Source organism: Mya arenaria, chromosome 4, assembly GCF_026914265.1.
Source record: "Mya arenaria isolate MELC-2E11 chromosome 4, ASM2691426v1".
Classification (NCBI taxonomy): Eukaryota; Metazoa; Mollusca; class Bivalvia; order Myida; family Myidae; genus Mya; species Mya arenaria.
Window position 1 is genome coordinate 43,635,358 of NC_069125.1, and position 27,816 is coordinate 43,663,173.

General features: G+C 34.1%; 1 protein-coding gene across 1 annotated transcript in view; it reads right to left on the bottom strand.

Moving 5' to 3' along the window:
• The window catches only part of LOC128230828 (prion-like-(Q/N-rich) domain-bearing protein 25), a 72,223-nt gene that overhangs the window by 37,236 nt on the left and 7,171 nt on the right, over nt 1-27,816 (bottom strand). The window contains exons 2-8 of the mRNA XM_052943271.1: nt 11,960-12,112; nt 10,641-10,766; nt 9,708-9,860; nt 8,405-8,530; nt 7,471-7,623; nt 7,228-7,314; nt 6,176-6,301 (exon numbers count right to left, since the gene is read on the bottom strand). Of these exons, the coding sequence (XP_052799231.1) occupies nt 6,176-6,301; nt 7,228-7,314; nt 7,471-7,623; nt 8,405-8,530; nt 9,708-9,860; nt 10,641-10,766; nt 11,960-12,112 (924 nt within the window). The remainder of the gene's footprint in view (nt 1-6,175; nt 6,302-7,227; nt 7,315-7,470; nt 7,624-8,404; nt 8,531-9,707; nt 9,861-10,640; nt 10,767-11,959; nt 12,113-27,816) is intronic.

The window sequence follows — 27,816 nt, forward strand, 5'->3', positions numbered from 1 at the left end:
AAATATTTCTTTCATTTACCGTATTGAAATAATTTCAAATGCATATATGTATACATTTCAAATATTTTATCTTGCATCTCTAGCACACAGACATGTCGCATGAACTGTTTTCTAAGAACTTCTAACTTGTTAACGTGATCAACAAGAAGACAATTATCTCACAACATAAAAAGCAAACATTAAAGAATCCAATTTATTATAAAACAAATTCTATATTGGTATTTACACGGTATTCAAATACACAGGGATGTTTCATATACATGACAAATGATATATATTGATTGTGTGTCAATGTAAGTTCTACTAACATTTATACTGGGGTTTTTAGTGGTTATATCTATTACATTGTTAAATTTGTCACGTAATGCGACTGTTCACTTAACTTGTTGGAAGTCTTTAAGCTATTAAACAACAACCGTTCGAATGTTAGTTCTTTATTGTTCAACGTTTTTTCTAAGTATAATAATCAGTATATAATACAGCATGACATTTAAGGTAATCCCACATCCTAACTGCCGTCCATTAAGGACCCAAGGCCGCTTTCCTTGCCTTTTCTAACCCAACTGTTTTTACATCCAAAATCATCTCTCTTATACTACTTTTTTGTATAAATATGACAGCTTTACAACCCAAGGAATACACGTTTTTTGTAATTAACATGACCATTTTGTACATTTGTACCAGGTCGGCTGTCAACCACCTCCATATTCAAATGACAATCAAATATGCCCTACATTACTAAACATACAGTATGTAGACACATATGCATTTAATTAAATCTTAATTATATCTTAAATATAACTTTGATTGACGTATTACGGTATTACGTCACAAATTTTGATCGCATTGGCACGATAAATTGGTGGAATAGGCGCTCCAATATTCAAGATAATAATTACAGAAACAATAATCCAATGTTGCTTAAGCAGAGTCAATTTGTTGAAATAAATCATGTCTGTAACTACTGGAACCTTTTTTTGTCGCCTGCTGAAAATGCCAAGAACTTTGGAGTCGTCGCTACACTTCCATTTCCAAACGATTACGTTTTCACGACTTGTTGTCTATCCGGCAAACGTTGTGTTCCCTTTACACGTCAGTAGGTCGAATGTCAAGGTCATACTGTGACACTCTACCTACATTGTTAACCGTATCGATTCCCCTGCATAGTTGCAGGATGTTTGGATAGGTTGAATTCCCCGAAAAACACATGTCACTAGATGGTGGGTTGTGCAAGCTAACATTCCTCGGCAATTATAGTCGCTAAATGTTGGGATATGTAACATTCCCGGACAACCATTGCCACTAGGTGGCGGGTTCTAAACGATAACATTCCCGACAAACATGTTCGCTAGAATTTGGAATAGGTTACATTCCACAACAAAGATGGTCTTAAGATGTATGGATAGGCTTTAATCCCCGAAAAACAAGGTCTTCAGATGTAAGGATAAGTTACATTCCACGATAAACATGGTCTATATATGTTGGAATAGGTTCCATCCCCGACAAAAATTGTCCATAGATGATGGTGGGATAGGTTCCTTTTCCTGACAACAAAGGTTGCTGGACAGTTAGATCATTTACATTCCCTATCAAGCATTGTCGCTAGTTGGTGGGATAGTAGACATTCACTGACAAAAATGGTCGTCAGCTGTTTGTATAGGTTTCATTTCTAAAACAAAACAATGGTCGTTAGTTGAACGGATAGTTAATATTCACTTACGAACATGGTCGGTAGATGTTAGCATGGTTTACATTTCCTAGCAAAAGGTTGCTAGATGTTGGGAAAGGTCGAATATTCGAACAAACTTAGTCGCTAGATGTTTGGATAGGTAACATTTACAAACAAGCATAGTAGCTGGATGTGTGAATAGGTAACCAATCCATACAAACAGTATCGCTATGTATTGGGATAGGTCACATACACTAAAAACACTGTGGCCAGAGGTTACATTCACCAGTAATAACGTGTTTGCTTTTATTTTGAAAATTGTCTGAAGACTTTTCTCAGAATTGTCTGAGTACTTGCGAAAACGCCTTATTTGAGAAAAGCGAAAACATCATATCCGGAACATTTCCGCTTTCGCAAAACATTTGCAGACTGGCCATTAATTATAAAATTTAAATAAATTCAGATTTCATCATGTCGTGAATTAAAATAAAAGACTTTTGGATAAAGCGGTCGGCGGTAAGTTGTCAATAATAATATTTGGCTATCTGTCAGATGCCGGCTAAGCCGAAGGTTTTTTGGGGGCTTATTCCGGATTATCTCAACCAGTCCTCGTCATGTGTGCACAGTCAGTTGCAACGTGTGGGAAGCCTCGCTGACACAAGGTCCGCTTCGCCTGCGGATTCGGGGCGTCACAGAGACCACTGTACATTGCATATCAATTATATAAACTGCATGATCTTGTATTGATTTTGACATTTTAGAGTAAAACGCCTTCCATAACCATAAAATGCACAGCATGATTTATTGTATCAATTCGAACGAAACAACAGGGACAAGCCCAATCGTTCGAGTAGCAACAAGGGGTCACCAGCCAGTTGTCTTTTCTGATATCAAGATCCGATCCGTTTCTATAATCTCGCTTTACTTAACATATGTATGTGCTGTGTGGTTGAAAGGTCTTTTTTCCACTCTTGAGGAGTGATCGTAAATGCCTTAAATTTTAGTTCCATGCTATCGATGTTGTTTTAGAAAGCGAAAGTCATAAACTCTATGTATTGCTTATACATTTGTTATTGTTGTACAACAGCTCGATTCTATATGCGTATGTATAAGTTGTCTTATGCATTTGACTCTACATGCCTTCTATTCCTTGTTACCTTAGTCCTAGAATTGGCAGTCGAATCATTTTAAAATCAGCAATACTCTTTCAGATTATATAAGAAATAATGTTTAACAAACATTGTAATGAAAACTGTTTATTCATAAATAAAATAATTCGGAATAAATAAAATTTACAGCAATACTGTTATTCGAGTCTTGTCCAGTGTTCAGTGGCCATAAGTGTATTAAATAACCTTATTTCTATAAAATCGACAAACGTTACTAGAATTTGTGTGGTATAACGACAATGTTATCAATATGGTGTATGGTTCAAATAATAGATACTAATAGATAATAATACATCAATTACATGTGTAATAGAATAAGCAAATCTTATTTTTTATGTAATTTGATTTTTAATTTGAAAGACATTTCAGTGAGGCCAAGCTCTTAGTATCATGGAACCTAATCACAGTTTATAGCTGTAGAGGTACGGTTTATTTTAACAAGCATTTTACAGGACCGTTGGCTTGACTTTTGAAAACCAATAGTGTATTTATATCCCTTAAGATTGGAAAACTGTTTTCATGTTATCCTGTTTATGAAATTCCAACACGTTTGTTTTCTGTGGTAGATTCCTTCTCCACTCAGGAGCTACACACCACTGAAATATCCATGACCACTCTGGAACGCTGGATAAGACCAGACTAGTCACATAAGCAACAGCGCAGATATCAGAATACCTCGAATCAGATACGGCAGGGATGCATTATATTTCTTTTTTAACATTCTTGGTGTACCTGTTCACTCTTTTAGAATGTACATTGCGTTCAAGTAATTGTGTCCTATTCCTACGTTTCTTTTGAAATCTTTCTAGAGTTAAATCATTGTAACACAATCCTCATTACTTCACAAGTGGTATATATAAATATGTGAATGCTTTTCAACAATTATATTTGGTTGCCATGTATTATAAGTAAAAACAAAATGATTGCATTTTATCATAAACATAACAAACATTTCGAAGCTATTGTTTTCATTAGAAAATAAACCAAATGCAGAATTGAGTGAATCAGATAAGGGTCAAACTATCATAATAATGACATTTGAAACGTATGGTATACACAGTGACACTTTTGTGAACTACTTACATTTTGAAAAGAAACGAATTTTAATTATTATTTTGTCAGAAAATACTTATTACGAGTTTTACAATAACCTGTCATGTATTTAATTTATGGTAGTTATCATGCGCTAGCAATATGACCGATGAAAGAAAATTAGCACACACATACTATTATATATTTACAGTTAAATAAAAAACAAATGGAATATGAAATGGATTCGCTAGATCATTAAACGGTTTTAATCGGATATTATTACAATTTGCAACCATTAACAGTCAATGACGTGTCATCATTCTTATAAAAAATAACCTTCTGGAAGGTAAATTCACTACACATGCACTATTACTCCCAATCAAGATTTACCGTAATTAATACCGTTGACAATTGTTTGATATACCAAAAAGAATGAATCAATGTCGAAAACAATGGTTCATATGAAGGATACGTGAGTTTAATTTGAAGGAAAAAGTTCAGAAAACTACCTTATGAGACAATAGAAAATCGCAGTAAATGTTGTAGAAATCACCAATCATTTAATATTGGTGCGTTTCAGCTATTAAATACACGGTTAAAATTTTGCTTTCCGTAATTAATAGTTTCCATAAATGCATTTATTAGTTAGTAGTTAAGGGTTTATCTCTCAAAATGTATGTTTGTTTATACATGTTTTTGTATTGATTTTGAATAAGAGTGTCACTTTAAGAATTAATTATCTTTATTTCAATGACAAACATGCGGCATTTCAGTTAGGGCTAGGACTTAGTGTTTTGAATGTGTGAATCACTTCATGGAATTTTTACAAAATAAATTAATGTCTCCGTATTTCATTGCAGAATCGATTTTAAAGATGAAATTCCTTCTAGTTTTATGTAATTTACTTAAAAAACAAAGCATTTAAAATCAGTTTAAACTGATCACGACCTTACGAAATCTAACTTAAATTCGAATGTTTGATACAAATCTAGATGGCCAATGCTAAACTTACTTAAAATATTTATCTGATAGTACAAACGACCATAAAATTAAACATAATATAAAACTGGCATGTATATCATCTACAAAGCTGATGGAGAAATTTCTAAATCAAATAACAAAACATGCTTTGCTTAAAAGAAGTAAAACGGACAAACGTGAAAAGGCCCAATGTTAAGTTGTATATCATTTTGTCCAAACTGTTGATACTTCCCATGGGGCCACCAGTATTCATCAGGTAACCGATTTATGGGTCAATATTTTAATAAACTTCGCAATTCAAATTAATTCAATTAACACGTAAATCATTGACCTTACTCAGTAGAGTAATATGTTTAAATAATTGCGTACATAAGCGTGGTTCGCACTATTCTTTACATAAAATGTAATTTATATTTTCATGGTTATCGAAATTTATATTTCACTTAGTTGATATCGGCATGAAATACCATCTGTTATGGTATTTCAGTTAAACAAGGCCATACGAATTAAAAGTTTGTTCTACGGATTTGAATTGTTTTGAGAGAGGCCGAAATTAATATAATAAAGTATAGTTTTCTGATTTAGTTTTAAAACGGAAGCAGGCCAAAACAAACATACTTTTCCCCATAAAATATAATCTGAATGAAAAAAGTGAACATTTCTGAGTGCAATTAGAAACTTGTAAAAAGGTAAAGCACTCATGAAATATATCTTTCTTTGGACGGATTTCAATTAGCTTTATTGGCTTCATTGTTATAAAATCGAAACTGTTCATTAATCATTAAGAACTATTACGGCCTATTACGAACAAAGGGGTCAATGCGGCCGAATGAAATTTTAACTCTTGTTAAAATGACCTGTAGATATTCAATTTGCATTTCATGGGGTGTTTTGCATTTGCATATGCACATTTTGTTTAACATTTAATAACACATATTAAGACAATATGATAAAGAGCAGGGTTTTAAACCATATATGAAAGACGAACAATAATCTTTATAACACACGAAGTTCCAATTATGACAGACAACAATATCTGCAGTCTAATAGTTTTCAGTAGCAGTTAGAACAGGCTCAACCAGAGGCACATCGTCACTACCAGTATCGAAGACGATTCTCGTAAACCTTCGAAATGAAAATAAAAAGACATAAGATAAGACAAGGGGGCTATGTACGAAGAAAGGTTAAGGAATCCAAAACAAGAAAACAAACGGAGAACAACACTAGCATTACCAAGAAATTCGTCTACTAAACAGTTATTAGTTATTAATACGAAAAACTCTTTGTCATGTAGGTTGTTGTTTAACTATGTATTTATACTCACCGCCGTTAGGGGATGGACACAGTTTCGTTGTTTTATCAGCCTCTCCGTTACTGCAGGTACATTTTGTCTCAGTACACTTTGAGTTGGCTACACACTTCGAATCGGCATCGCATGTTCCACCACCCCCTAAACACAAATACAAAAAGGTTTAAATAATATGTGTAATCATTTAAGTCGAAACAGGCCCTTAAGTAAAATGTCTTCAGTGGCAGTCAAACTAGAAATCTGTTTATTTCTTTGCAGTGACGGCTAGTCAGGTTTTATCAATAATCTCAAAAAAGAGATTATTCACATATCATTCATTTTTCCGGTTAAGTACCACATCACATAATTGTTTGTATTACACATCAGTAAAACAGCATGGCTCTTTTTCTATTGGTAAAATATATCACTTCGATTGTTTGTAAACATAATAGTTTAATTGACAATATTCCATCAAGTCATACGTTGTTTTCTCACTTTCTATTTATAATAAAATTTTATTTGAATACAGAAGTACAGTTTTTATCGAAATCATAAGAGGAAAGCGTGGTATTTCGTCTTGATTTCGTAAACAACATTTTTAAAGACGGTCGGTATTTAATGTCTTGAAACTGCAATTAACTTCATGAACATATCATAAACTATAACGTCATTTTACGAGATTTGTCATCACAATTCAAAATAAAGCAAATTTCGTTAAAATTGTATTGTTCTTTTTGTAGTAAGTCGTATTGATATCATTTAGTATCCCTTATACCTGTTATATGATTTAAACGATATGATGCATATGTGGTTTTTAAATTATACCGGGTACTAAATTTCTGGAGTGCATGAGCGCGGGAAATGGCATTGCTGTGTGGTGGAAGTCTCATCACTTGTACACGTAAAAATGGTAGGTCGGTTTTTTATTGGTAAAGCATGTCATAAGAAGGATGTGACACTTATCATCATACAATACACAATTTTATTCAACTCGTCCAGGAAATATGTTAGTAAATATTTTCTTAACTCGCTGAATAAAATTGTTTATTATATGGAGACTCATAACAGATCCTATATATCTAACATACCAATAACACACGTCGGAGAGTCAGAGTTGGTGTCACACACGCCATCACCAGCACACACAGTTGTTGACCCGCACGATGTCCCCAATTCTGTTAAGTGCAATAATTAGATACGCAATGACAAATGTATGCAGAAGTTGCAGCAGAAAAATTGAACATTTGTCAACGTTAGTGAATTTCTTAACGGTCATCATTAATCATAGGTTTCTAAATACGAAATGATCGCAAAATATAGTATGTTCTTACTTTTTAGACAAGCGGTGGTTCCGGTATTAGCCACGTAGTCACCGGCACAGAGACACTTTGTTGTACTTGTACTTCCGCCGTCAGTAACACACGCAGTGCCCACTGTTGTGCAAACATTAGCAGACACAGTGCACGCGTCTCCGATTTCTTTGTCTGGCGTAAAAAAAACGTTTATTAGAAACATAGTCACACACATTTTGCCTGTGTAGCATACGTATTCATCACATAGTTTATTGGTGATTGTCTACCGCCTATGAATCCTAACTGGGAATGACCTGCAATTGTCAATCATTTGTATTCGCAATATTTATGTAGCTGAAATGTTAAAATTTAAACTTATAACTATAATACAATTGATAATATTTTACCCTAAAAATATCACAAAACTATCACAGTAGGGTAATAAACAGTCAAAAACAAACACTTTGGAAATATTTAAATCAATACAAAAGCAATAATATTATATTTTCAAGTATTTCCGTGGAATATATATATGTTTTAACAGTTAATGCAACAAATTGGATACATGCTAGTGCTGATAAAATTTGGAAATGTGTTGAGTTTTGTAAGAGTTTAAATCTCGCGCGATTCGTCATGTTCAAGCTAACACATTGGGTAGGTGGAAAAACTCCTAATATTTGATAACGCCAAGCTCACATGATGCAGTTAAGGCTATAGACACTCGTGTTCACGCCAAAAAAGTTGATAAAGCAAATATCAGATATCTCCTCAATGTGTGTGTTGTCAAAGCCCCGGCGATGTTTTTTTTTCCATTTATATGTTTGATTTGGTTGTTGTTTAAATACGTCGGCCACAAGATGTTGAAACAGAGTTTCCGATGAGAATGCTACGTAAATAGATCAAATACTGTCCATAAAAGGCGTGCTTAATCTAAACTTACTTTAAGGCACCAATTATAGTTGAATCTACTTACTCCCAAGGCACTTTGTTTTGTCGGCGTTGGAAGTGAAGTCAGCGGCACACTGACATTTCGTAGGGCTTCCGGAACATGCAGTATTAGCTATGCAATCATTTGCATCCGTGCAATCCGCGTCGATTTCTGGTTTATAAAGGAAACGTATCAAACAACTAGGTATGCGTTATTGCACTCATAGTATTTCCCCCAATGTATACACATCTATGACGTCTAATAAGTCTACATGAAATAAATGATAAATATATATTTTATGTGTACATAACATGTAAAGTTAATATAATTATTTTTTTCTAGTTGAAAAGTTCTAGAAATAATATTGAGATTTACTCATTTCAAATCTCATTTTTTGTAATGTTGCTGTTTGAAAACCAGGTATTTTAATAATATAATACAGGGACATTCCCAGTAGTAAAACCATGAGCATAAAATTCAAGTGAACATGGTCATGTTTTTTTGTATTCTTATTGTAGTTATTAATGCAAATATAAACATATATTTCACTCGGAAATGTATAAAAACTGTATGAAGGTAGAGGCTTATATAAGACAGAGAGTAAAGTAATTGAAGACTGAAGCCTGTTATTTACTTATACTATGAAGGAGAATACGCTGTAAAACATATTGTGTTAAGCTTCAAGGTAACGGAAATATGCCACTTTACAAGCATTAAAAAATCCATAAATATTTTCCAATCCATTTTTCTAAGCTTAATTAGTTGTAGAATTCACAACATAATTGATTCTGGTATTCGCCGTATCATTTCCTCGTTCGAATGTGAATGCATTTATAGAAACTGCAACCTAAAATAAAATTAAAACTATGCAGTCAACACCATATGTAAAATATTAACTGTAATTTGTTTTGTGGTACCAGGATGATGCCAAACAATCAACAAAAGTCACACACCAATGGGAAGCTAGCTGTAGGTTAGAAGTAATGAAACATTTAACATTTTAATCCATATAAGTACGAATGATTCGGGTACAATCTGTTTAATAAATAAGTAAATTACACAAATCACTTTTGGTGTCTTAAAAGTAATAGTTTTATACGCGTTACGTTTGGTTGTTTAAAAGTATTTAGAATGCGAACATTACATTTCATGTTTTCAAAATAAGTCGTTTCTTTTTCCAACCAACTTTATCTCCTGTGAAACGGGAGTGATTGTTTTCACACCGGTTTCCACTTGGCTCAACTATCGAACATGTCCCTATGTGTCAGCGTTATTGAATTTCTTATTGGTCATAATCAATCAGTGGTTTCTTAACACGCAAAGCTCGCTGAATTCAATATGTTCTTACTTTTAAGACAAGCGGTGGTTCCGGCGTTAGCCACGTAGGTCCCGTCACAGAGACACTTTGTTGTACTTGCACTCGTGCCGTCATCAACACACACAGTGCCCACTGTTGTGCAAACATTATCAGCCGCAGTGCATGCGTCTCCTATTTCTTTGTCTAGCAAAAATCAAATGTTCAATAGAAACATAGTCACACACATTTTGCCTGTGTAGCATACGTATTCATCACATAGTTTATTGGTGATCGTCTACCTCCAATGAATTCTAACTTGTAATGACCTGCAATTGTCAATCATTTGTATTGGCAATATTTATGTAGCTGAAATGTTAACATTAAATTTATAACTATAATACAATTGATAATATTTTACCCTAACAATATCACAAAACTATCACAGTAGGGTAATAAACAGTCAAAAACAAACACTTTTGAAATATTTAAATCAATACAGAAGCAATAATATTATATTTTCAAGTATTTCCGTGGAAAATATATATGTTTTAACAGTTATTGCAACAAATTGGATACATGCTAGTGTTGATAAAATTTGAAAATGTGTTGAGTTTTGTAAGTGTTTAAATATCGCGCGATTCGTCACATTCAAGATAACACATTGGGTAGGTGGAAAAACTCCTAATATTTAATAACGCCAAGCTCACATGATGCAGTTAAGGCTATAGACACTCGTGTTCACGCCAAAAAAGTTGATAAAGCAAATATAAGATATCTCCTCAATGTGTGTGTTGTCAAAGCCCCGGCGATGTGTTTTTCCATTTATATGTTTGATTTGGTTGTTGTTTAAATACGTCGGCCTTTTCACAAGATGTTGAAACAGTTCCGATGAGAATGCTACGTAAATAGATCAAATGCTGTCCATAAAAAGCGTGCTTAATCTAAACTTACTTTAAGGCACCAATTATAGTTGAATCTACTTACTCCCAAGGCACTTTGTTTTGTCGGCGTTGGAAGTGAAGTCAGTGGCACACTGACATTTCGTAGGGCTTCCGGAACATGCAGTATTAGCTATGCAATCATTTGCATCCGTGCAATCTGCGTCGATTTCTGGTTTATACAGGAAACGTATCAAACAACTAGGTATGCGTTATTGTACTCATAGTATTTTCCCCAATGTATACACATCTATGACGTCTAATAAGTCTACATGAAATAAATGATAAATATATATTTTATGTGTACATAACATGTAAAGTTAATATAAAAAAAATTTCTAGTTGAAAAGTTCTAGAAATAATATTGAGATTTACTCATTTCAAATCTCATTTTTTGTAATGTTGCTGTTTGAAAACCAGGTATTTTAATAATTTAATACAGGGACATGCCCAGTAGTAAAACCATGAGCATAAAATTCAAGTGAACATGGTCATGTTTTTTTGTATTCTTATTGTAGTTATTAATGCAAATATAAACATATATTTCACTCGGAAATGTATAAAAACTGTATGAAGGTAGAGGCTTATATTACACAGAGAGTAAAGTAACTGGAGACTGAAGCCTGTTATTTACTTATACTATGAAAGAGAATACGCTGTAAAACATATTGTGTTAAGCTTCAAGGTAACGGAAATATGTCACTTTACAAGCATTCAAAAATCCAAAAATATTTTCCAATCAATTTTTCTAAGCTTAAATAGTTGTAGAATTCACAACATAATTGATTCTGGTATTCGCCGTATCATTTCCTCGTTCGAATGTGAATGCATTTATAGAAACTGCAACCTAAAATAAAATTAAAACTATGCAGTCAACACCATATGTAAAATATTAACTGTAATTTGTTTTGTGGTACCAGGATGATGCCAAACAATCAACAAAAGTCACACACCAATGGGAAGCTAGCTGTAGGTTAGAAGTAATGAAACATTTAACATTTTAATCCATATAAGTACGAATGATACGGGTACAATCTGTTTAATAAATAAGTAAATTACACAAATCACTTTTGGTGTTTTAAAAGTAATAGTTTTATACGCGTTACGTTTGGTTGTTTAAAAGTATTTAGAATACGAACATAATATTTCATGTTTTCAAAATAAGTCGTTTCTTTTTCCAACCGACTTTATCTCCTGTGAAACGGGAGTGATTGTTTTCACACCGGTTTCCACATTTGCTGAACGCGATGTTGGCTCAACTATCGAACATGTCCCTATGTGTCAGCGTTATTGAATTTCTTATTCGTCATAATCAATCAGTGGTTTCTTAACACGCAAAGCTCGCTGAATTCAATATGTTCTTACTTTTAAGACAAGCGGTGGTTCCGGCGTTAGCCACGTAGGTCCCGTCACAGAGACACTTTGTTGTACTTGCACTCGTGCCGTCATCAACACACACAGTGCCCACTGTTGTGCAAACATTATCAGCCGCAGTGCATGCGTCTCCTATTTCTTTGTCTAGCAAAAAAAAACAAATGTTCGTTAGAAACATAGTCACACACATTTTGCCTGTGTAGCATACGTATTCATCACAAAGTTTATTGGTGATCGTCTACCTCCAATGAATTCTAACTTGTAATGACCTGCAATTGTCAATCATTTGTATTGGCAATATTTATGTAGCTGAAATGTTAACATTAAATTTATAACTATAATACAATTGATAATATTTTACCCTAACAATATCACAAAACTATCACAGTAGGGTAATAAACAGTCAAAAACAAACACTTTTGAAATATTTAAATCAATACAAAAGCAATAATATTATATTTTCAAGTATTTCCGTGGAAAATATATATGTTTTAACAATTAATGCAACAAATTGGATATATGCCAGTGTTGATAAAATTTGGAAATGTGTTGAGTTTTGTAAGTGTTTAAATATCGCGCGATTCGTCACATTCAAGATAACACATTGGGTAGGTGGAAAAACTCCTAATATTTAATAACGCCAAGCTCACATGATGCAGTTAAGGTTATAGACACTCGTGTTCACGCCAAAAAAGTTGATAAAGCAAATATAAGATATCTCCTCAATGTGTGTGTTGTCAAAGCCCCGGCGATGTTTTTTTTTCCATTTATATGTTTGATTTGGTTGTTGTTTAAATACGTCGGCCTTTTCACAAGATGTTGAAACAGTTTCCGATGAGAGTGCTACGTAAATAGATCAAATACTGTCCATAAAAGGCGTGCTTAATCTTAACTTACTTTAAGGCACCAATTATAGTTGAATCTACTTACTCCCAAGGCACTTTGTTTTGTCGGCGTTGGAAGTGAAGTCAGCGACACACTGACATTTCGTAGGGCTTCCGGAACATGCAGTATTAGCTATGCAATCATTTGCATCCGTGCAATCCGCGTCGATTTCTGGTTTATACAGGAAACGTATCAAACAACTAGGTATGCGTTATTGTACTCATACAGTGCATGCGTCTCCTATTTCTTTGTCTAGCAAAAAAACAAATGTTCGTTAGAAACATAGTCACACACATTTTGCCTGTGTAGCATACGTTGTCATCACATAGTTTATTGGTGATCGTCTACCTCCAATGAATTCTAACTTGTAATGACCTGCAATTGTCAATCATTTGTATTGGCAATATTTATGTAGCTGAAATGTTAACATTAAATTTATAACTATAATACAATTGATAATATTTTACCCTAACAATATCACAAAACTATCACAGTAGGGTAATAAACAGTCAAAAACAAACACTTTTGAAATATTTAAATCAATACAGAAGCAATAATATTATATTTTCAAGTATTTCCGTGGAAAATATATATGTTTTAACAATTAATGCAACAAATTGGATATATGCCAGTGTTGATAAAATTTGGAAATGTGTTGAGTTTTGTAAGAGTTTAAATATCGCGCGATTCGTCACATTCAAGATAACACATTGGGTAGGTGGAAAAACTCCTAATATTTAATAACGCCAAGCTCACATGATGCAGTTAAGGCTATAGACACTCGTGTTCACGCCAAAAAAGTTGATAAAGCAAATATAAGATATCTCCTCAATGTGTGTGTTGTCAAAGCCCCGGCGATGTTTTTTTCCATTTATATGTTTGATTTGGTTGTTGTTTAAATACGTCGGCCTTTTCACAAGATGTTGAAACAGTTTCCGATGAGAATGCTACGTAAATAGATCAAATACTGTCCATAAAAGGCGTGCTTAATCTTAACTTACTTTAAGGCACCAATTATAGTTGAATCTACTTACTCCCAAGGCACTTTGTTTTGTCGGCGTTGGAAGTGAAGTCAGCGACACACTGACATTTCGTAGGGCTTCCGGAACATGCAGTATTAGCTATGCAATCATTTGCATCCGTGCAATCCGCGTCGATTTCTGGTTTATACAGGAAACGTATCAAACAACTAGGTATGCGTTATTGTACTCATACAGTGCATGCGTCTCCTATTTCTTTGTCTAGCAAAAAAACAAATGTTCGTTAGAAACATAGTCACACACATTTTGCCTGTGTAGCATACGTTGTCATCACATAGTTTATTGGTGATCGTCTACCTCCAATGAATCCTAACTTGTAATGACCTGCAATTGTCAATCATTTAATCGGCCATTATCTGATTGAATGATGCACTAGTTTGGACTTTAAACACATCCGATATGAATATATATATATTAATATACCTGAAATGTTAACATTAGATATAAATCTAAAATACAATAGAGAATATATTATCCTGTCAATATCTCAACAATATCACATAAGGATTAATAGTCAAACACAAACAAGTTTCGATAAACGACATCTAAACCGATACAAATTAATCATATTATTTCTGAATTAAAAGCTATATCAAAGTTGCCACACTTGCTAAGGATAGCTCACGAAAACCCCTTAATTCCATTTCTAATTGGGGCTTACAATGAAGTGTAATGCTGTATTTGAAGCATCGTTTCATTTGATTCGAAGTGGAACGATTTATGACTTTCAATAGTACATCTTGTGTGAGATCTTGAACTAACTCGGAGTGTTTTGGTGTTTGTTTTCAAATTTCTGTCAAGCAATTTATTATTTATCGAATTACAAATAAAGCCGTCAACGAATAAGCTTGGGTTATGCAAGCCAGTTTAGATCAACGAACTTGCAATGCATACGCCATTGAGATATAATATAGAAGAGTAGGTATTATCATTGACTCTTTAGTCAGGTTGTCCAGAAAAATGTTGAACAACGAACAGAAAGCAGCTATGGAGAAAAATGGTATTGGTTGCTGTCTAATGTAAGACGGATAGGTCATAGGTTACGGATCGATGTCATTGAAACCCGCCGAAAATAAAAACACATATATCGAGTGAAAACTGCCATTACTCAAGGGCAGATGAATCAATCTACTGGCCGCGTATGAAAACGGAGATTGATAACATGTGTTTAAAATGCACATATTGTAATATATTTCGACGAGAAAACCAAAAGAACCAAAATGACATGAAATTCTGCATTTAAGTTTTGATACTTAGGAAATATCTTTGACATTTTTGAAGGCTAAATACTGTTGTAGAAATTGGTCCGTAATTTTGCTAAATTATAGGCAAGAGAAGGGCGGTTCCGGTTAGAAAAAGAAATTTAATTTGATCGGAAGTGTTTGGTAGGTTCATGTTGAACTTAAGCATACAGCTTTAGCATATTCTCTTTGAATTTGGGCATTGTATTCGAAAAAGGCGTTTTTAAGAGTAAACACAGATAGCCTCGAAAACAGAGCATGATTCTTTGAAACGGGTCAGCTGCTTACACAGAATAATCACGATAACAGTTGGCAGTTGAAATCATACTTGCAAAATATTATACTTTTACTTACTGCATCAGTAGTCGCACCTATCTGTATAACCTACTTGCTTTGCAGGCGGCGTCCCGTTGTGTATATCCGTCGGAACAGGTACATAGTTTTGTTCCATCTACACACTCGGCGTTTTGGACAGCACAAGCATCATTAGTGCAGTCACCTCCAAGCGCAACTAACAAAACAAATCACTAAGAATTATTTCAAATTCAGGTCACTGATTTCTGACAATATTTGGAAGTATTCAGAACAGGCATACATATATAAATTTAACTTGCATACTCTGTTCAGTGTCACTTAAATATATATATATATGTTGTCATAATGACGGCGTGTTTTAGAAGTTGCAATTGTGGACGGTGGACGGATGCCGAACATCCAACTATCCTAAAGGCTCACCCGAACGTAAGTTAACTTTTTTAATTATTTTATTTCAAATTTTTGTATCAATATAATTTAAATTATTTATATTATTATTTAAAATACATAAATTATTAACCTGCTTCAATCCCCTCATAAAGCAATGCCACCAGAAAGCAGAGTTTCAACGCCGATTTTGACCCTTTCTGTTGAAAATACATCAGACAATTTTCTGTTGCTATTGCTATTACGTCGCACAAAGCTGAAAAGTAGACGTTAATGCAAAAAAATGGTATTCGTTTAACTTTTAATATCATTAAAACCATTACTTCTATAAACAGTTTATACGGGACGATTATATTTTTTTTTTCTTTTAAGCATTTTTATACACCGGTTGTGTCTAAAATGCCTTGATTATTATTTTTCGGAAGCATCGTCAATCAAAGTTAAAATCACTACTATTTTATTGTCAGGAAAAAGTTCATTTGGTAAAACAGAAAATGACATTTTAAAAAAGTAGGTTAATTGTTGTGTTTTATGTAAAAAGTATTACATCGCATTTGTTGAATAGAGCATGCTTGATTATTTATAATATTTCTAGATGTACATTGGAAGAATGTCCTCATGCGTTATTACGCGTAAACGCAAAATTAAAATCCAGCCATAATTTTACCTTTTGATAAAAAACGACAACGTCACGAAAAATAACATAAAAATTAATAGTTATAGCAAGTGTGAGCTACAGTTGTCTGTTTGTCTAAACGTCAATTATTTTATTTTCGTTGTGGTCACCCAAGACCTAATAACATTCAATTTAGGTATATAAAAAGTTGCCAACTTATCTCTTGTAAATATTAGCATTTGATTTAGAATGAAATAATGCGATTTAAACCTGCAGATGAAACAATTAAACCAAGTTTTATTAGATAGGAAATATGTACTGTACCTTTTCCATTTGTCAGCCGTGTTCTTCTGCGCGTCAAGAATTTTCCATCTAATAATAAGCTATCCTACGATGAATGGTAACTCCTCTTTTTTATCTACTTTTAAATCACGTGCAACTAAATGCGTACCAATGAGTGGTGCACATGATCGTCATGTTTATGTTTGCTCCTGAATAAGGAGGGGCGAACTATGACATGTTCGAACTTGGATAATATATGTGAAGGATCAACCATAGATTAGTGAAAAGTAGGTGTATTTAATTCCAAAGACTAATTTATCTTCGAAAAGCAAATAACTAGCTGCAGCTGATACAATTCAAATACATTTTGAAGATTGTTGCAATGATTTACTTGCATTGCTTATAACCGATTTGGTTACATTTAATACATACAACCTAGTTAGTTTTCAGCATTATCGCACTTTAAATGCCCACTTATGCAATAAATCTGACAAAATTTATATCAATATCATTTTTATAACATTAATCTATTCTTAGATGAACTTGTTAATTATTTAGCTACAGTTATTCCTTATTTTCCGTCTTCTAAACTAACTCGACAGGCCAGGCACAGCCCAGCTTTGGATTAATAGTTTATATCACCGAAACTAAATTAGAACTTTTTTAATGTTCGGCGCAAAATGTCTCTGAACAAGCTGAAAAAAAACACTTCAAAAATTATATTAGTCTTCAAAAGACGCGCTTATGTTTTTGAAAAATGAACTTTTTTGTATGAAGAAATAAACTGTGGTAAATCAATAGGAGTGTTAAAACTAAAATTCTGACCTTCGACACTTTCACCATATGTTAATATAAGCTCAAATATTGTCTTTATAGTCCATGATTTTAAATAGAGTTAATAACGCGATTCAACAATCGCTTAAAGGCTAAATTTCCCTTGCGTTTGTGTATGAGTCCTTGAGGGCGTATTTTTTGTCAATTTGTTCTTATCATTCCTTGACTGTAAAGGCGTGGGTTAGCAACCCACAAGAACCATTTATTTTCTGCCATTTCGGTATCAACGAATAAAATAGTTATAACATACTAGGTGTTTCAGATGTGTTACCGGAAAGAAAATAAACTGATACCAAAACATGAGCGAGTCCCCTAAAATAAGTTTTTTTGTAAATTAATGTTGACACAACATTCCCCAGCTAATAGTTGTTTTATCTGTACCAAACTCATGTGGGTTTTTTAAACATTATACTCAAATGAGTTAAACATAATGCATTTAAAATGGTTTAAACCTATATCATGCACCTATAAAGGTACAACAAAATAAATATATTTTCTTATAACATACATACACTTTGTTTTCGTAAAAAACGATTCAATAAATTAATTGCATTTAAACCAATCATTGCTGAAATCTTTAACAAAACTGGTGCTAGAATACACAATGTCTAGGAAAATAACTCACTAAACATAAACATGCTAGTTTTCAGTCACCCGAGGGACAGAATTTTTTTTTTCGTTATTTTGATAAAATTAACTAAAGAAAAAATGTGCGTGTGTGTGTGTGTGTGTGTGTGTGCGTGTGCGTGTGAGTGTGCGCATGTGCGTGCGCGTGCGCGTGTGTGTGTGTGCGTGCGTGTGTGCCTGCGTATGTGCGTACCTGCGTGTGTGTGTGTGTGTGTGTGTTTCAATCGAAATGCGTGTGTCGTTAATGACACTGTAGGGGCTCCGCCATAAAAGCTTTAGCACTCATATTTATAGTCATTAAGTTCTGAAATAAAAATGTGTATACCTTTTTTAAGCAGCAATAAATGAGAGTGACATTTCCAAGTTAAACATAAAAGCCAAACCAAACGATAATGTTAATATATAACGTTGAATTTTGCAGATAAGTATAACAATTTGAACATCCTTTGTACTAAATTAACAAAGACATTCATTTCGATTATTCTTATTCTATGAGCACTTTTTATAAGCACTAGTTGTGAAAACGAAAATACGATAGCAATTACTTTTGAAAAGCATTATTGATCATTGAATGATATACACGGAGACTCCTGGCGTTCACCGATTTCTCAAGTAATGAAAGCTTAATGCAGCTCATTTGCTGTTTATCTGACAAATCTATTTACCTCAGGGGACCAAATATTGATTTAAAAGTACTTTACATGTGCTGTTTGATGTGCAAAAATAATATAATTTGCAATGTTTGCATTTTAGTTTTGCTTGTTTTCGTTTGATGTTCTGGTTGATTAAGCATAAAACGAATGTGACATATTTAACGAACGGACTAAGGAAATGCTACCTTATCATTAGATAATTTAATAAATACGGTCACTGACTACGTAAACTGAATGTTAAAGACTGAATCATAATTTTCAGTATTCTGCTTACGTTTTACACAAAATATAAACATTCAATAAAACCAATCTGGATAACTCTTTGTATTTGTATTGTTAAATATTTATTTTTAAGTTAATAAATTTAAAAACACTGCTGTAAAAAGCGAGAATATAACTATCTTCTAAATCTGAACAAAAATGCTCTCTGTATGTAGTTCCAATGAAATTGACAAAGATACCCGTGTGTTTTTGTATTCGACAATCGCAATCGACAGCTGTCAATCAAACAATGAGTTGACTAATACAATAAAATTTGAGCAATAAACAAAAACGAACGATATCATCATTAATAGATTAACTGAAAAACTTTGCTTACTGAACTTGCAAGACGAGCAAAGTGTACCGGGCAATTGAGCGGGATGTTGCAGACCGGCAACAGTATTATATCGACATTCATGGAGAAAAAAACTAATTTAAAATAATACAAGCTTTGTTAAATATTACCTTGGCGCAGATTTTTACATGAAATATGGATGGATGCTCATACTGTACAACAGTGTGACGGTTCGGGTGAGACTGGTAACATAATGGCTGATGAAGCCATCAGACAATGCAATGCCTTGATTCATGACGCAGGGAACTTTTTTGAAATGGACCTTTAAGTTGAAAACGGAAGAGGTCAAATACTTCTTTGGTTCTTGGGGTTCAGGGCAAGACAAAGCAAAAGGATTCGTCCACTCGGAAACCGAGACTCGTTAAAGACTCAGTGGTGTCAGAGGGTGTCAAGAGTTATGGCTTGCAAATTTGAATTAAAACGAGAATAACATCTTGCTCCTGAGCTGAGTTTGTATGGTATACATTTTGAAATATGGGACAAAGAATAGATTGAGTTGCCTAAACATCTGCCTTTTTGTTTTTGGTTATGAGTTTGTGAATCTTCGTTGCCACAAGTCAGTTAGATTAAGCGACGTTTAAAGCATAACTGTAAATGTCATCCAAGTCCAAATCGCCCACAACCGTTGAATACCTGTATTTGTATTCAATACACAGGATATCAATATAACGTTTGGCGTGTTTGGGCAAATATCTTTCCTTTTTTATCTACCGTATTTTACAAAGTATCAAAACTCTAAACCATGCCAACAACACCACACGCCAAAAGACACAAAATATTTAAGTAATTTTACCATTATATGTTTCGGTTCCAGTTTGTAAACGGTCATATATCATGTTTTAAATTGGCGATATTTATCAGAGAGTCTTAGCGCGTCGTCTCGGGCCATTCATTTTTCCATTGACATACCGTCATTCAACTGTTTTTCAAAGCGCTTAATGGAAAGCTATATATTACGCAAGGGCTCGTATGTTTCACCAAGTCCACACGCAGGTTAAGTGTGCTACTCTTGTCTTAAAATATATTCTTGTGTTTTGCAAATAAACAATTTTGGCTAATTGGTATGTGTCATAGAGACAAACACTTACCTATTTGTTTTGTGTCTATCATACTGTTATGTTTCATTTAAATCTAACCTAACAATAATCTCGATCTACTTTAGGTCGAATGGGTACTTCAATTATCTTCAAATTTAGAAATCGATGCAAACAATGTCAAGGAACTATTAAGTATCTACCAAACAAATTACTGAACTGATACTGTTCTGCACGGTTTCATTTATGGAGTTTTTGTACCAACATATCTAATAAAAATCGGGTAATAATTCGGTTTTAACAAATAAAGAACAATTCTGTTTTCGACTACTTCAAGTAGGTTAACGTTGTACATATAAACTTATTTTAGTTGTTTTCCATAAACTTTTTAGCATATGATTTCTCTTTACCTTCCAAATGGAATATTTGCACATATCAGTTTTGTCATTCCACTGCTTGTGACCTAATATTTGAGTAAAAAGCGGCTTCATTCGAATCTGAATCCTACAGTTAGTTCGTTCTTTATATTTTATTAAATTGTAACAAAACAAAGCATCGAAAAACAAACATGCACAAAATTCGCGCCAATTAAGCTTTTCGTTGTACATTGTAAATAATTTGTGGACAAAATGCTCGTTGTTTTTTATAACGAAAACAAATCGCTTTTCAGTACAAATCAGGATTGCAATCACAGTGTTTGAATATCATACTCAAATTCTCGAGATCATTAACAATCCACAAGTGAGAAAACCCTCTAAGTGTTACCTTATTATGCAACTGAACGTAAATAAAGTGAACAGTAATACACCACTAAAATCAAAATATGCAAAACAGTGAAGCTATTTGTCATAGAAACTTTACTAGCGAATATGTAATAATACAATATTGATTGGCAAATCAGCATAGTTTACTTCGAAATAGTAACTAATTAGCGATTTCGCTAAAACGAACGAGGGATTTATAGTTTATGTATAAATATTAGACCTTTTGTATAAGCATCTAACATACGATGAAAACTACGCAAGCCTTAAATATTGTTTTTTACAATATAGTGTCTTGTTTCAGATGCAAAGTTCATGGCGAAAAATGACGTTTATAAATAGTTTTGATATACACGGTTTAATGTCCAATATAACAGTTATTGTAGTTATTACGCAATGTTATTAATTAAACAGAGGCGTCCAATAAGGTAATAAATTTCTGTCGATTACCTTTCAGTGGATTTTGTTGTGATATGTGGGAATCTTAATAAAATAGATAGTAATTAGTTTGCAAAAGCTATATCAAATGATTAATTGCCCATTGTATGATTACTCTGAGGCACCAGACAGTCTGTACCGTATCTTTAGTAGTGATGGCTTGCTTTTTTTGTCAAAAGAACAGTTTATTTATGAGGAATTGTTGATTGTGTATCTGAAAGATGTTTCAGCTTAAATATGCTTCATTATGGATTAGCGTTTCACGGTGGTCTGGTGCAGCAAATGTTTTGTCCACCGAATGCCATAAATTTCATACTTGTGTAGAACAGCGTTTTAATTTTTGCTCAAATTTGTTTGGGATTGTCTCTTTTTTTCCACTTAAATTTCTGCTGTATCCAACAAAATGTTAACGTACTCATTGAACGAGCGTACCTTCGATATTTTACCTAAACCATAGATGACTAACGAATGCGAGTACTTACATTGTTAAACAGCTGAAACTGACAGTCTGAAACATACTTTGGGTTGCGTATTCTGCTGACCTTCTGCGCATATTAATTGCAATAATAATATAATGCTATGCAATTCGGCGAAATTAAATACACGCTTTTTATTATACAATGGCGGGAGAGAGAAACAATTGTTATGGCTCGCAAACAGAATGTATAAAAATGAGGGTCGCATGTTGCAAATGTGTAGTTTTGGTTTCGTGATATTTGTGAAACGCAATACATCAGATGCCTTCGGATTCAATTCTTCGTGTTGCGTAAACACGTTCATGTGTGTTAAAGCTCATGAGTTATAACCTGTTGCAACCGTGAATGATTTAGGCGACTCGTTTTCAGTACTTTGATGAAATATTGATATTTAGATTGATGTACTGCATTAAAAGTCACAAGTGTCATTTGTCTTTGGTTATTCCTTGTGTTTTTTTTGTCAATTCAACATCCGGCTTTCGTCTTATTCGGGAGCTTACGGCCGGATGGGACATAATGGTAAATTCACTGGACCTACACTGGAGCCAATGACGACCTTTTTTCTTAAATTAATAATAAAATGGAACTAATCAAGCAGGCAAACTCACACGGATTAAAGCGAGACATACACTTATTGCAATACACAACGCCACGACAGAACAGACACAATTTGAAATGAAATGTTAAAATATCATTATCAGTAATGACGGGGTTACCGTCATGCGCTTCAAACTTTTGATTGGCGTAATTCATGATAATATTCATCTCCGCGTATTAATATTTCTCGTTTGTCAGCTCGCGATCCAATTTCCAAAATCGTCGATTCTGCCACATCATGAACTTGGGGGATGTTATGTAATATGCACATGGAACTTAATCACTAGACTGATACAGTAAAGGTTGCTGTTTCAGTCTAGTTATTTAATTTCATGTACGTATTACACCCTACATCTAAACGCCTCTGAAACGAACGGTAACACAATATGATATATATACCCAGTTAAATGTTTGCAACAGCTTAATAACAGTTTCTGCTTTTAAAATTACTGAAATTACAAATTTGGCATACGTATAAGACAGAAAAAGATATAATCTCGGCATGAAGTGTACTTTAATATTAAGTCGATGTAACGTACATAATTTTCACTAACAACACGAGCAAACTCTGAGATAAGCTTGCGTGATCTCTTTATTTAAATGATTTGAGAAGAAAATAGTTTTGAATTTGGCGATATACAAAGTGTCTGAGGACAAGAACGATAGTGTTATGCTTCATCCTATGTTGAACTGCAGAGATAAATTTAAAGAGAGATTTTCAGAGATTATTTCAATATTTCATTTTAATCTTACTTGAAATTAATCTTCATTAAATCACAAAAGCACTTAAGGTTGAAAAGATACTTTAAGCACCTATAAATTTGAAAACCAATGCAAATATTCACGTGGCATTATCAAGTGCATTGCAATTTATTTATTAAATTGCTATTGGCATTCAGAATTCAAATATATGGACAGTAAAGAAATGAAATACGTGTTTGATCCAACTTTTATTTGCGCATTTGGTAACAAATAGACCAACCTGAAACTAAAAAAAACGAATGGTTGAATACAGTTGTGTATGTTATGACGATTCGGGACAGATCCTGTATTTATGCATTTCAAAACACTCAACTTGCATCTATAGCACACAAGCAAGTCGCACTTACTATTATCTGAGACCTAGCACGGAGACTGTCTCTCAATATAATTAGAGATTAATGTTAATGAAAGCATTTTTTTATCAAATGCGTTATATACGGGTATTTACAAGAAATTAAAATAGACATGAATGTTTAATTTATTGTAACTATTCAACTAAATTCACATCTAACAAAACCTTTGTTTGTTTTTTATGAAAAGCAGTTTTACCTATATTTATATAATTAAATTTCAGATTTGTAGCATTATTTTATTTTCATTGCTTTGGTAAGAGAACAGGAAGATGTCTTGTGTCCAAGACAGAAGCTCCAATATTTACTTTCAATTTCGATCAATGGCGGGTATACGATTTTAGAGTCAAAAGGGCTATGGTCAATGTCATTTGTAACCGTTAATAAAGATCTGGATGTGAGCGATATAAGTTTGATAACAAAGAATATGATATTGCGACCTTGACCAATTATTTCTCAATTATCAGTTTGTCCTTGGTTACAAAATCATTGTAAAATACTTTTTTTAGAAATCAACTTGAATTTTTATAATATCGCATTAACAACTTTCCTAACCGTGTTGCTTCCCGACAAACATAGTACAGTAAAACTGCGATCGCTCGAGGACGCCTGGGACCGAGCCAAACCCTCGAGGGAATCGATGTTTCGAACGACCCGAATTTCAATTTTCCAGTCTGTTATGAAATATCTTTCAGTGTATTTTAATTTTGAAGTCGTCAAACCGAATGTTTACTAATACACCGAGTATGTGTTATGTTGTGGAAATCACTCATATGTTCAAAGGCTGTCGTATACTTAATGAATACTAAATGTAAAAGAAATATCAATAAATGAATAAAAAGAAATGTTTATTATTACAAAATTGCCATATTGCAAAGTAAAGTGACAAGAAGGAATTATTTTCAGAAATTCCGATATTGGATTGATATGGTAGTATTTATTCATATTTTTATTACTCATTTACATTTCGCACAATTAACTTCTCGTCATTAACTTCTCATAATTATCTTCTCAAATGCCCTTATCAACTAATAACGGTCATGGGTAAACAGTGATAAACGGGTTTCACATCTTATCAAATTGCTTCCCAACTGCCATTGCAATTTTTACAACTTGCGAAAAAAAATTACACCTAGCAATTGTTTGTTTATTTTGGTACGAGCATTCAGGAAAAAATGTAAAATTATGACCTCGAGAGCGCCATAAGGTTTTGTGAATAATTTGTGTACTTAGGACCGACTATATTGCTCGACTCGTCGACATATTCAGGTTTCGATGCAGCGTAGGTATATTGTACATGAAAATAGAAGGAAAAATGTTCGGGACCAAGCTCCGACCTCAAGGGACCGCCGGTTCTCGAACGACCGCTTGTTCGAACGACCGCAGTTCTACTGTAGCTAGATGGTTATATTTGTTACATTATCCGACAGGCATGGTCGAAAGGTTTGAATAAGTTTCATATCTTGACAAACATGATCACTGATTGATGGGTAGAGATAGGTTACAATCCCCGACCAACATGCCAAATGTTTGTATAGGTTAAACTCCCCGTAAAACATATTTTCTAGAAGGTGGTTTGGTATGGCTCGTCAAACATAGTTGCCTAATGTTGGGAAAGTTACATTTCCCGAAAAGCATTGCCATTAAATGTTGGGATAAGTTCCATTGCGTCGCTAGTAATTGGGATAGGTTTCATTCCCGACAAACATGGTCACTCAATGTTTGAATAGGTTTCATTACCCGACAAAATCGTCGCCAAATGTTGGACAAGGTTACATAACCCGACAAACATGGTGGCTAGATGGTGGTATAGGCTACTAATCCCGACAAACATGGTCGCTAGATGATGGTATAGGTTACTAATCCCGACAAACATGGTCGCTAGATGATGGTATAGGTTATTTATCCCGACAAACATGGTCGCTAGATGGTGGTATAGGTTACTAATCCCGACAAACATGGTCGCTAGATGATGGTATAGGTTACTTATCCCGACAAACATGGTCGCTAGATGGTGGGATTGGTTACATTTTCCGTCAAAAATGGTCGCTATATGGTGGGATCGGTTACTAATTCCGACAAACATGGTCGCTAGATGGTGGTATAGGTTACTTATTCCGACAAACATGGTCGCTAGATGGTGGTATAGGTTACTTATCCCGAAAAACATGGTCGCTAGATGGTGGTATAGGTTACTAATTCCGACAAACATGGTCGCTAGATGGTGGTATAGGTTACTAATTCCGACAAACATGGTCGCTAGATGGTGGTATAGGTTACTTATCCCGACATACATGGTCGCTAGATGGTGAGATTAGTTACATTTTCCGTCAAAAATGGTCGCTAGATGGTGGGATAGGTAACATTTTCCGTCAGAAATGGTCGCTAGATGGTGGATTGGGTTTTATTCTTCGACAAAATTGTCGCTACAAAGTGGGATTGACCGAATTGCCCGACAAACTTTGTCGCTAAATGATTCGATCGGTTATAAAAAAACAATGTCGCAATATGTTGGAAAGGTTACATTCCCTGACAAACATAGGCGCTTGATGTTGTAATAGGTAACATTCCAAAACAAACATTGTCGCTAGGAGTTGGCATAGCTTACAATTCCCAACATACATTGTCGCTAGAGGGTGGGAAAGGTTACATTCCCCAACAGACATTGTCGCTAGATGTAAGAATGTGTTCCAGTCCCTTACAAACATTGTCGCTAGGTGTTGGGATAGCTTACATTACCCAGCAAACATTGTCGCTAGATATTAAAATATAATACATCCCCAACAAACAGTGTTGCTATGTGTTTTGGATAGCTTACATTTCTCAACATGTATTGTTGCTAGGTGTTGGGATAGCTAACATTCCCCAAACAGACATAGTCACTAGATAATGGAATATTTTCCATTACCCAACACACAGTGTCGCTAGGTTTTTGGATAGCTTACATTCCCCCAACAGACATAGTCACTAGATAATAGAATATGTTACATTACCCAAGAACCATTGTCGCTAGGTGTTGGGATAGCTTACATTCCCCTACAGAGATAGTCACTAGATAATGGAATATGTTACATTACCCAAAAAACATTGTTGCTAGGTGTTGGGATAGCTTACATTCCCCCAACAGACATAGTCACTAGATAATGGAATATGTTACATTACCCAAAAAACATTGTCGCTAGGTGTTGGGATAGCTTACATTCCCCCAACAGACATAGTCACTAGATAATGGAATATGTTACATTACCCAAAAAACATTGTCGCTAGGTGTTGGGATAGCTTACATTCCCCCAACAGACATAGTCACTAGATAATGGAATATGTTACATTACCCAAAAAACATTGTCGCTAGGTGTTGGGATAGCTTACATTCCCCCAACAGACATAGTCACTAGATAATGGAATATGTTACATTACCCAAAAAACATTGTCGCTAGGTGTTGGGAAATGTTGCTTTTCCCAACAAATAGTGTCGCTAAAGTTGGGATAGCTTACATTCCCCAACAAACATTGTCTCTAAATGTTAGAATATGTGACATTCCCATACAAGATTGTCGCTATATGTTGAGATTGCTAACATTCTCAAACAGACATAGTCGCTAGAGGTTGAGATAGGTTACATTCCCCGACTGTAAGAAATATCAGTGTGCTACAGACTTCACTTCAAACGCCAAAAGAACAAACTGCCTTTGGTGTAAGGAAATTGAATCATGTTTTGGTTCCAGATATTAAACTTATTTAAACACAGTTGTTGTGGGACATCATTTAATCTCTAAATGTAGCATACTCGTCTTCTAAGAAAGGTCGTTAATAGAAGAAGTGTTAATAAAGAATACCTGTACGACATTTCAATGAAGGAAGCAGTGCACGTGGAAAGGACAAGTACCCTCGGGACCCAGCTGAAGCTTATGCTTTGTTCAAAACTTATCTTGAC